At 38.6% G+C, this 13,098-nt stretch overlaps 1 protein-coding gene across 7 annotated transcripts in view; it reads left to right on the top strand.

The window, feature by feature from the left end:
• Positions 1-13,098, top strand: part of LOC145982200 (uncharacterized) — a 303,625-nt gene that overhangs the window by 215,970 nt on the left and 74,557 nt on the right. For all 7 annotated transcript variants that reach the window (XM_083115765.1, XM_083115764.1, XM_083115768.1 and 4 more), the window contains exon 3: positions 3,041-3,178. In XM_083115765.1, the coding sequence (XP_082971891.1) occupies positions 3,041-3,178 (138 nt within the window). The remainder of the gene's footprint in view (positions 1-3,040; positions 3,179-13,098) is intronic.

Below are 13,098 nucleotides of genomic sequence, written 5' to 3' on the forward strand. Positions count from 1 at the left end.
TGCTTTTTGGACCTTTTAAGCATTTCCCAATGGCCTAGTAGCCTTCGTGCACGCAAAGGCGGCATGATTTAAACCAGTGACCTCACACTGTCAGCTAAATTAGGTTTCGGAGATCGAACACGGCCAGTGGTACGCTTTTTTGAGATATTGATATTGATCCCACTTTTAGCTGTAGGCCCAGTCCGATTAGTATATTTGTGTATAAAGTTTGGCAAGTCTTTCAGTCCACGATTTGTATCGTCTCTTTTTCTACGATCGCTCAGAATTAATTGTTGCTTTGCTAAATCTATCAATGAAGGAATTAATTATTTGTGGATTTTGACTCGTGAGAGTTGTGTCCAGAGCTAGACGCTCGAGCAATTCACGCATCAAGCAAGGACGTTGATTTATTTGTTGTTTTAAGTCCACTTTATGCACAGATGGGCTAATTGGGATTGGACCTACAGTTTGAAGTTGGTTTGATTGATTGATTTATTTGGTGTTTTAAGTCCACTTTATACACAGTAAGGCTAATCGGGCCTGGACCTACAGTTTAAAGTGGGATCCGAACCACTATGTGGCTCCACCAGGTATCGAACCCGGGACCCCTTGATTACAAGGCGACGACGCTACCACTGCGCCATTGTGGAGGCCCTCAAGAAAGGGTGTTAGTAACACAAAAGTGTTATCAATATTCTCTCAAAGGTGGGGTGTACGGGGTGACCCTTTAGGAAAACACCCAGACGTCAACCTCCCTTCCGCGTAGTACACCCTGAACTGTATTTTGCAGACGAACGAGGCTCTGGCGTCTTGTCTCACGGCCACTAGAATCCTACGTGGGGCTCGTGTTGTGTCGACCATATATGCTCGTGTTTCTCCCTTCATCCATCATCATCTTATCACCATTCATCATCATCTTCGCGATTAGCCAATAGTGTCAGAAATGTGAAGTAAAATCAAATCAATCAATCAAATTCTTTCAAACGTGCGCGTACCTTTACAATACAACTCTCGACTGTACCAAAGTTCATATTACTACAAAACTCTCCCGCGACAACTAGTTACAAATGTGTATTTCACATTAGCCATCTTTATGTTCTATTGGATATTACAATGTAGTATCACAGATAAAGATATCGATGACGCCTGGCTTTGCACCCGAGCGTTGAAATTTACTAGTGCCATCTCTTGTCTTTTTGTGGCACAAGAAGTGGAAACAAGATTTCGAGTTGTGCCTCTCAGCGCCTCTCAACGTATTATTCCGGAACTTCTTGGTAGAGGCCGTTCCCAGTGGGAGGTCCGTGCTCCGGTAACCTTAGATGAAGATCTGCTTTGCTTATATATCTTAATCTGTGGTAGTATGTTGAGTATAAATATTACGGTATATAGAAAATTGTTTAATACAATAGTATGTTTAAAACAACAACTTTGTCAAAATGCTTCGAATATAGCACTCTAGGTGTTATTTTGTAATTTACATTATGAACTAATAGTGAGAATTATTCGTCTTGTAAAGCTGTTTCAGTATGCACGTCGACCGGCAATCAAAAGGAGAACCTTGATCCTGAAATACTTGTACTCGTAGGTTCTCATTTTTATTGTCGGTGACTGTACTGTCACCATCATGTCATCAAAACCCAAAGCACAGACAGTAAAACCTCGTTAATCCGAACTAATGTGGGGGGATAAGTTGACCGGTTTAAGGAAAGTCCGGATTAACTGAAATAACCTAAAAGAACAGTAGAAAGTGCATTAAGTCTCCGTTTATAGCAACAAAACACGTTTATTGTGGTGTATTTAAAGGACATAGGCCTAAATACACTACAAAGTCTGCGGGAAACAGAATTTCATCAGTGGTTGACTGCCTTTTCGTTGGGAAGTTCTCTTGTTGACTTCTAGCCACATTTAAAACCTTGCATTCTGCTCCCTTTTCTTTGGCCTGTTTGTATTAAGCTTATCGGGATCCGGATTAACGAGGTTTTACTGTACTTCATATTTTGGCCGTTTCTGATTTTAAAATTGCCCTGTACTATTAGAAAGAGAAGGAGGATAGACACACATACAGAGAGAAAGGAGAAGGGAAAATATGGAAGATGAGGAAAGAGAATCACACACACGCGCGCACGCAGGGTTCTATTTTCTTTCTCTCTCTCTCTCTCACACTTCCTTTTTTCTTCTCTTTTCTTCTTTTATTGCGTTAATACCAGCCCCGTAGCTCTATACATGTAATAAGAAAATATAGGAAGGTTCTAATCTAGATTCAATCAATCATTTCAATTCAATTATCACATGGTTTGTGATACTTACATTCCACGAATTTTGAAATGAGGAAACAAAGAAAACTCATTAAAAATTATGCAGGTTATATTTCAAAACTCGTAATTTGCATTTCTGATTTTTTTAAAAAAGTAACATATTTAAGAATATTTAAGTATGTCTTACAAACAACTTTAAAAACGTACTATTGCTACTACTTTGGGAAGCAGAAAATTCGGTAGTGTGTTACCAGAATATAATCATACAAATAAAAGAAGAAGAAAAGGTTAAGGATAATAATTAAAATACAAAATACAGTGTGCAGTATTTTGTAGAGGTTGGAAAAAAAGCATCGTTATGAACTATGCATTACACATGATTCTAAGTAAAAATTTTCAAAATATTTACAAAACCCTACTGAAATCTCAGAAATAATATAATTAGAATTGAAGTTTTCTCGCTTTCCATGAAGGAAAATTATCAATTATTCTTTCTAAATTAACCATTTTGCAATTTCTTTTTCAATTGAAAATATTGAGAGGTTATTCAAACTCTCCTAACCCATCGACAATCTCAGGTAGTTTTTATATTCCCCGTCGCATATTTTGACTTTGTTGTCATTTTTTTCTTTAATGAATGGCGCACTGGGCTTCAGTTCCCCTAACCTATCCCCTCATTACGAGCCTGGATAATGCATTAGCCCGTAGGAACACCACGGAAAAACCTGTTGGTATTTGAAACTGGGAGCTATTACTGTGTCTGTTTATAAGTGCATAAGTGTGACTATATACATTTCCTATTTCAGTCATGAACTGCAGACGTGCGACTGGCCAAGGAACGTGGGTTGCAACTCCGGTGGGGAGTCCCCCACCGTGAGCACCATCCGAGTGACCGACCCCCGCACCCGTCACACCACTCCGGCCGCCGACGGACGATCTGTACGGTAAGTGGTGCTCGTTTTTTTCTTTCTCTTTTCGGGCCCGAATTAAACTTCTGCTTCTGAGGAGAAGACAAGGCTTGTCATCCATTGCTTAACCTACACTGTTCAAAATGACGTAGTCAAAATGAACTAAATTGATATTTTCACGTGGCATTCACCCTAGGGAGGGGCAACTCGGCTGTCCACTAAGCAAATAATCTAATTTTTCCTCACTTCTGGATTGTTTTGGCGTAATATATCCAAACCACTGAAATCATATCCTAGAAGAGTAATACCTATAGAAAATTTTCTTCAAATATTTGTATTAAAAATAGTTAATATGCAGTATTCGTTAACTTGCAGAACAATAGTTATTACTCCACATGATGTGAAAATATTACTTTATATGAAACAATGTACCTTCACTACAGTAAAATTCAATGAGAAGTAAACAAAACAGATTTATTTATTTATTTATTTATTTATGTCACCTAGAACAGAGCTTTCGCTCCAATTACAATAGGCTTACACACACACACACACACACACACATATATATATATATATATATATATATATATATATATTAAACAATTAAAAATTACAATTCCAACAATACAATACAAAACAAAAGAAGAAGAAGGAGAGCAAAACTACAACAATCGTTCCATAAAGAACACCAGCACAAGTATTCTAGAGAACATAAATCCAAAAATGATATTCACTGAGGTAGAACAAGGTACATATCTATATACAGACTGAGGCATTTATAACTATACACATGTAAATACTCATATATAAACAAATACACACACACATACAGGCATAATTGTATTTACAAACATACCCATGTACACAGAAAATATCTATAATTATTTATTCATGATATTCTTCGAAGGACGGACAGGAATTGCATGAATGGCATAGCGAAATCCAAGTCTCCACCGTTTCTGACAATTTCATTATGTTTAATACATAGTCCTAGAATGGGCGAATTCTGGTGTTCTGTTGAGTTGGATTTACTGTTATTTAATATGATTAAAAATTGCAATTTCCATAGAAAAAAATACTAGTTTCATATTAAACACGCCAAGGTTTATAATTAAACATAAACAACAGTGGGAAATGAAAAGAAACACACTAATTTAGAAACTTTTATTAATCTCAGTTTTCACCTTCAACATGTTCTGCTTGTTGGTCTTAGATAGTAATACGAAATATGTATATAAATGCAATAATGATTATATAGAACGCCTGTAATTCCGATTAAGGAAGAAAAACCTTATTTCTTCAGAATTTGTTTGTAGGCCTCGAGAATACTATATGCCCCAGGGGCCGCACCCACCTATGACCGACCCTGTATTTACTCCTTTCGGGTGTAAGGGGTGGCCGTGGAGGGGGAGAGTGCTATCCATTGCTTAACCTACATGTTCGTACGCATGAAATACGTATACTGTGGCACTTTCTTTTAAGAGGAAGATATAAATGCACATTATTAACAATAATATAATCCTTATTATTATTATTTACAAAAACTAGAAAATAACAACTAGGTGTACGTATTAATTTCCTCAAACAAATATTTTTCGCAAGCATACACTGTTTCTCTGTTGGATCTTAATAAATTATCATATTTCATTACATATTATTGTTATTACATTTTGCAACACGTAGGGTATATTAGTCATTTCCTAATGTACAGGATTTAACTTTTCTTTTCATAGAATGAGCATTAAAATAAATTAGAATTTATTATGTGTGTAAATACAGTGTTTTCTCTGGCGGTATGAAATGGTACGCCATACTTGAACCTTTTTATGCCTGAGAATAACACCAACAACATTTTATTTTAACGAAAGAAATGTGTGCGTGCGTGCGCGCGCGCGCGTGTGTGTGTGTGTGTGTGTGTGTTATGTATTTCGTATTTGATTTTTTTTCCACTTTTTTGGATAATCGCGTCGAAGAGGAAGAGTGATGATTAGATGGATGCAATGAACACTCATGCTGAGGGCGGGACTCTAACCCGGGAACTTCGAGATATAGATATTATAAGAAGCTTCTGGGTGTGGCCATTCTACCTTTTCAGGTCATTAACAAATGCACGTTGTAGATCATTTATGATTTTCGACTATCGTGACCATCTGGGAGTTGCAAAATGCATTTTTGGAAACGTTTATATTTCGAAGGCCATCCAGTTACAACATGACCAAGAAGCGATGAGATCTTTTCGGACGAATGCCCACGTCAATTGCCACGAAACAGTGGGCGAGACCTCACGACTACTCGGAGAGCAGCGGGCGAGGAAATGTTGACCTCTTCGTGTTAGCACTAGTATGTGACAATGCATTTTCACTTTTGAGCATGTAGCACACGGCCCAGGAGAACTTTCAAATTACGGAGATTGATAGATGTTAAGCAGATACTTTCCTTACCATATCTGTGTGCATCATTGAATTCTGTGAGTTACATGAAACAGATCTTTTCAGAGTAAATCAACACGACGGTTGAAACAACGTTTGGTTAAACTAAGCCGTAGTTAATACCGGGTGCTCAGTATTATGTTCCCTTACTCAGAGTCCTCGAAGCAGATTGTGGTGAAATTTGGTATAAAGGCTATGGAGACTGTGTAGAAGCCAATGCAGACGAAATAAGAAATTTCAATTTTTCACCACCAGGTGGAAATGTGGCGCTTAGAATTAAAGCTCCGTCACTCAGGGTCCCCTGGCGCCCGTTCGTATCATCGGATTGTGATGAAACTTGGTGAACGAATGAACATGAATGAGTGATTTATTTTACTCTGCTTTCTGCCACTTTCGGCGAATCACAAAGATGAAGATGAATGGTATGAGATGAGACGGATGAATGGACAAACACAAACATATATGGCCGACAACACAAGCCCCTCAGAGGATTATACTGGCTGTCACCAGAGCCTCGCTAGCTTGCAAATTGCAGTCCAGGATGTACTATGTGGAATTAAGGTTGGCATTTTGGTGTTTGGAGAAAGGGTCACCTCTTGCACACCATTGTGAAACTTGGTGTAGAGGTTGCGTTGACCATTGGGAAACGAATGCTGATGGAAAAAATATGTATACTTAAATTTTTCACCACGTGTTAAAACTGAGGACAAATATTGTGCTTCTGAAATTAAATTGACTTTTTTCATAAATTAGGCCTATATTATACATTAATTGACTTATTAATTTTGAAATTGAAGTCCACTTTATTCACAGAAGGGACGGGACCTACAGTTTAAAGTGGGAACCGAATCACTACGTGCCTTCACATACGCCATCGGGGAGGCCCACAAATTAATTGAGTGAATACAATTTTGAAAAGTTTCAATCATATAGATACTGACTTTAGCACTGTACGGTGTATTTTTTTCTCAAATAAGTGATCAGCTACATATTCAATAAACAACAGAATGAAAGATTGATTTTTTTCCAAAAGAGTGATCCTCTCAGACAGTGGCGGAAGAAAGATTCTCGAAGATTCTCCAGCCTCGAGTGATCAAACATGTTGCGACGTAATAAAACATGAACAACTATGTTATATCTCTGGAACTAAGAACGCTAGAGTTACAAATTATATCTCGTTTTGTTAAGTGTACATAGGGCCATAAGGCTATGCTATAAATTCCAAATTTTTCGTTATCGGGTAGAAGAAGAAGAAACAAGATTTTTTTTCTTATGGAATTTGAAATTCGTCGGACCCCACGGCAACGCCGGGACGAAAAGATACAAAACGGTACCTACATATTGTCTGATATGTTTCTCATTATCGTGGAAAAAATTGCGCACATATTGCAGATACTGTCCGAAGAAAAAATGTAATTAAACCTTACTAATTGCTAATTACATACCTCAAGACTCATGCAGAACTCAAAACATGTATATCCGAACATTATCCGAGACACATTATGTCCAAAAAGTCACATACTACGAGAAAAAGCTCCTTGTGACAATATGTCACAACCCGGGATTTAAGGGTTAAAACTGGTTCTTCCAGTAAGTATATTCAGGACTGTAATCAAGGGTACATGCCTATACCCTCTAGATAATCTTACTCATTAGCGAATACCTTTGGCTATAATGTTTCTACGTTCTTTCTACTTTAATTTCTTTTACATTTAGGCCTATTTATATAATTTGGCCATTACTCTAGTGAGCTTATTATGGTCAAATAGTTCTGGTTTCACGTGATCGGGAACATAATGTTGAGAAGGTCCGGCTGAAGCCTCAGAAGTATCTAAAGATATTACTGGAAAAGCACCGTGCTGAAAATAACAGTTATCCTACAGTTTGTGGGTAGAAACTTTGTGGGTAGGTACTTTGAAGGTAGAAACAGCTACAGAAGAAGACTACTCTCTACCACTCGGTGCAAGTGGTGAGGCCTTCAAAGCATTTTCCCCTCAAGTTTTCAGTTTTAGTGTTTTTAGCAAAATTAATAGAGTTATTAACAGCATACAAATTGACAATTCACAATAGCAACATCAACAAGAAAATACAGTACAATAACATGTACTGTATTCCTTATTAAGTACAAATGCAATCATCAAAATACGCATTTCATATTTTTAAAATGGTTTCCCTATTGTAATATGTCTCATTTACGCCAATTATGGGTATCATCGTCAGAATTATATCATGAAAGGAGTTTTTACGGCACAAGTTAAATGATTTTATCCTTATATTTAATGGAAACATGGTCTGCCCTTAACGTTTCACGAAACTTTGCGTATACGCTCTTGAAAATACAGGCACAGCAGTAATATTGTAAGTCCGCATGAGAAAAGGGCAGGGACACAGCTGACAGAATAGGAGTGCAACTCCTGCGCAATCGTTGTGGCTGTGAGGAGGAACAATCTGGTGTTGTCCTTCTCCTGCCCGTTATGGCATGGTAGATGCCCAAGTCTCATTCTTTGTGTTCTCATTTTCCCTCCAACAGGGTCATCCTGCTTCTTAAAAGCTATCGACACACGTTTCGTCCAGATTAGCATGTGAGATTCTGCGCTACGTCATCGAGACAATTGCCTGGTGGGAGTGGCGCCAACTAACGTGGGCCTGCGGAACTCGATCCCACACATAACGTTTCATCATTATACGCCTAAAGAATTCTCAGAACTTAATTAGTGACAGTGTTATGAAAATATTTGTATTAATTTGTTGCATCTCCAACATTCTGTCCCTCCAAAGTTGAGCCACAAGTTCGATTCTGCCTTCCCCCGCCAAAGTTAAGCTTGACGGCCACTGAGACGCGGCGAAACACGGGAATATCCCACTCTCTCTAGCCTTCTTGAACTCGAAGGTTCATGGATGCAGCAACACAGGCCTTCCATCTGTTCCTATCCTGAGCAAGATCTATATACTCTTTTCCATCCCTACCGATTTCCTTTAGGTCCATCTCAACGTTGTCCCTTCATCTTCGTCTTGGCCTTCCTACAGGTCTCCCATTCGTGCCACATGGCCTGCCCACCTAAGTCTTCTTGATTTAATCATTCTAATAATATCTGGACATGAATACAAATTATGTAACCTTCTCCACTCACCTGTCTCCTCATCCCTTTTAGGTCCAAATATTTTCCTAAGGATCTTATTTTCAAACACTCTCAATTTATGTTCCTCTTTCAATGTAAGGGACCAAGTTTCGCATCTAAATAATATTACAGGCAAAATTACTGTTTTGTATATTTGAACTTTTAGTTTCGTAGATATTGAACGAGAAGACAAAAGTTTATGAAGAGAAAAGTAACGCATTTCCTAAATGAAGCCTGCTTTTTATTTACTCTTTAATATCATTTTCATTTGTTAGTATTACTCCTAAGTACTTGAATGTGAAAACTGATTCAAACAAGTTGTTATCAATAATTAGATTTTGATTATTACTTAACACTTGGTTTCGGCCTGTAAGCATATATTTAGTTTTCTCTTTGCTAACTTCCAAACCTATCTCTTTAGCTGATTTGAAAAATATTTTAGCAATATTCTTAATTGTATTTATATCATCCGGCAGTAAGTCTACATCATCTGCATATGCTAACAACTGAGTCACACCGTTTAATTTCTGTTGTCTGCTTCTATTAAAATCAAATGGTGTAACGCCCACTACAAGGAGATGCGCGGAACGGAAGCGGGAATTTCCTTGCCAGAAGTCTGCAGGTTCTCTTAAGGGCTATCGCCCACTGAGATGCCGGAAGCGGGTCCGTTGAGTTCTCTTGCTGCGTTTTCGGCGTCTCAGTGGGCGCCAAGCTTTTGTCCCACATGTATTCAAACTTGGGACATTTGGCCCAGTAACGATAAGGCTGATTAATTTGTTCATGTTTTTCATACATACAGACCAGGCTCAACGAAAATACTTCTACTGCTACAACTACTATTAACACTATTCCTTATTATGACTATTTCATGATTTCTTCATGTCAACGAAAAAAAATGGTTGGAAAAGTGAAATTTTGCCTTCTCGAAAGGGAAATTAGGTCCACAGATTGTGGCAACACTGTCCTGCCTTGTGGACGTCCCTTTCCATTGTTGCTTCCAGATCAGAGCCAGGAGAATTTATAACTCCGGTGTTTCCAAGCTGACCCTGACTTATTAACGGCTTCCGGAAGAAAGTAGTCCGTGTCTCCAGTGGCATTAGTATCTCAAGGACCCCGGTTGGAGTTTGTTGTTTTTCTGTTCCTGTCTCCGCTGTCCCTAATGAAGCATCTTAGAGGCACTCGCCCTTGAAGCCATCATTCAATCAGAAGGTCAAGAAGTTCAAGCATTTACTCAACTTTTCCAAGGAATGTTATTTTTCGTAACAGGCTTGTTTTCAACTTTAATCGACAGCTGCAGCCAATATCGGAACGTTGAACACTATTGCACTTCATCAGCATCATCCTTCTTGCCATCAGCGTACTATCCTGTGTGGGCTGTAGTCGAGGGTATACCTTCTTGTTAACCTTCTGTTACAATGCGTAAACATTCTACTTTCGTTGTTTCATGGAATCTGAAAATATTAATCTGCTTAGATTGATTGATTTGATTTATTTTATTTCGCTTTTTGTGCCACGCTTGGCTAATTTACGAAGATGGGTATGAGTGATGTGATCAAATCCAAGCTCAGGCCGGGATTCGAACCCGGGGTCCCTGGCGTCGTAGCGCGATGTGATAACCACTCCGCCACGGTGGCCGGCCCATCATCTGCTTACAATTCCTTCCGGAGCATTCATGTGAATCTTCCTGTGCCTCGCTGTTGTCTACCTATTATCAATAGTGTAATATACTTATGAAACTGTTGAGGGTATCTCAGATTTTGGGATGTGGAAGCGCTTTTACGAAAGCAGAGGAAAATTCGATAAAAGCTGCGCTGGTGTCGGTCAAAGGTCCAGCGGACCATATGACGATAAGTATGTGCAAAACATGTGTGGTGAAGCATAAAGAGATATACTTTGGGCAGATACAAAAGAAGACTTTATTGCTCAATGTTAGTTGTACGATATTCAAAGTATAAACTATGTTTAATATCTAGAAAAAAATCCACATTCTAATTCCGGTGTTAGATCTCTTACAGCTTAGAGCATTTTCTGTTCCCCTCCCAGAGAAAAAAAAATCTGTGACTACAGACCTGGCAAATGTGATACAAATCTCGCGCATTCTCAAAAGAAGCCACCTAACCGACTGATATAACAACCATTATCCGCCAGACACGATGACCGAAGGCTTGCCTCGAGAGGCGCTCGTGACATTTGACTAACGGTAGAAAGTTGAGACACGTTCTGTGCAATTTAGTCAGGGTCAGCTGCAGGGAAGAAACACCTTTCATGTATGCATCTCTTTAATATACTCTTGGCGAAGTTGTTTCGTTGGTGAATTCCAACTAATAATATGGAGTACGTCAATTCAATCTGCACGAGAAATACAAAACATGCAATCTGTGAAGGGAATTCTGTTAATCGTACAATAACTGTGTGCACTCGCAAGTGTTGCCAGGTAAAAGTTTGCAACTCAGGAATGGATTTTCGTGCAATTCGAAACACGGACGTATTTGTTCCTATCACGAAATAAACCTTCATTACAAGGACTGCGTTGTTTCATTATATTTCAAAGTGCTAAAAAGTACATTAATGGTATTCATTTAATACAATTTAACATCACGTGACTCTATCGAGACGCCAGTCTCAAGAATATGGAATGCAACGCATCTAATTGAAACAGGTCTAATTGTTATGCGGTCACTGTACGTTGAGGAAATGTTATGAAAAAAAGTATTAGTGCATATTTTAAGGACAAATAAATCAGGCCAAGCGTCCTCACACAAAACTAACATAAACGACAAAGCAAGCAATGATTCGATAACAAAACAGTGTTTCAATTTTAGTGATAGGTAACAACAAGTGGGCATTGGAAGGGGCGAAGCGGTTCACTACCCCGGAAATTGCCAACTTTCGCTTCAAGTTACAATAAGGATGAAAGCTTGTTACTTTTAACATAAAAACTGCCTTGATCGAAAAAAAAACTGAGTGAAAAACAAGTGCAGTAAATTAGTTACATTTCCTTTCTTGTATCATTTATTTCAAGGAATAAATAGTTTCCCAGTTTTCAAAATTCCAAAAATTACTTTTTTGTGAGAGGCCACACAGCACAAACTTAATGACTAAAATTTTCCCCTAACTCTTGTGTGGAAACTTTAATAATAAAATAGAATACATATTCCACACAACTGTTGAAAATGTAAAAATATAATGCAATAACATTCACAGTGGCGTGCCAAAGGAAGGGTTGGTGGAGGTTATGCCAGAGGCAGGAAAACATGGCAAAATGAGGACTGACTGCTAAAAGAAGTATACATAACCCCCTTTCAAAAATCCTAGGCACGCCACTGTGAATCATCTGGTGAATCGAGTAGAAGAGTCTTCCCAGGGATATAATAATAATAATACTAATAATTTGGAATAAAATTGGTTTATTTCTAGTAATTTACGTATAATGGTCATTATCGTATATTACAATGAGAACCTGATAATAGCCATTTTTATTAATATTTCTACTGTTCAACTAGGATCCGCCTCCCTTCTGGAATTGAAAAGGTAAAAAAACATTTGAAGATTAAGAAACGTGAACTCATCCTCAAATCTGTGTTTGTAAGCTTTGGAGTCAAGCATGGACGTCCGCCGGATTTTTTCCAGGGAGGAGCAAGGAAGGTATTTTTTTCCAGGGGGGCCAACGTGACATATTTTCCTCAATAATAGTGTTCATCCTTCAAAAAAACATTGCTTAAATTTGAATATATCATGTTCGTGCAACACACATTATTGTGGCTGAAATTAAATTATAAGTGTGAAATATGTAATTTTTTGTTGACTTTCGTTTTCCAGGGGGGGCAACGGCCCCCCCTCCTTGCCCCCCCCCCCTTCCGGACGCCCATGGAGTCAAGCATTGTCTCCATTTAAAACACTGTAAAAATGGGACAAAAGCACTGTTTAACTCCAAAGTCCGGATTTGAGATTAGTGTTTGTTCACGATTCTCTTCTTAATCTTCAAATGTTGTTTTTCTTTTGAATTCCACAAGCTCGTAGCGGGCGTATCTAAAGGGATTGACGCGGTAAAATTAATTGTTGTATTCCCACGGCCATTGTTGCTCGCAGTCGTTGAGAAAGAAGGCGAAATCTCGGTCGGTGGATGTCGTCACAATGGAGACTGGGCCGTTACGCTTCTGTCGGTGGAAGAAAGTGAGATCTGTGGCCACGCTGGTTGCGGAATGGATGGAAGCTATACAGCTTGTTCGATTCCCTCCACTTGCCACGGCAGCTTGCAAGGATGTTCCGAGATCCTAATAATCGAAATTGGAAAACGTTTTAACTTCACAACTTGTTTTGACTTGCAGGCAAGGAAACTTTTCACGCTGCAACTCCCAGACTCTCACCCATGCAGGCAAAAAGGTGAGTTTCCCCGTGCACCGTG

Source organism: Lepisma saccharinum (assembly GCF_977018435.1).
Source record: "Lepisma saccharinum chromosome 12 unlocalized genomic scaffold, izLepSacc3.1 SUPER_12_unloc_1, whole genome shotgun sequence".
In the NCBI taxonomy this organism is placed as follows: domain Eukaryota; kingdom Metazoa; phylum Arthropoda; class Insecta; order Zygentoma; family Lepismatidae; genus Lepisma; species Lepisma saccharinum.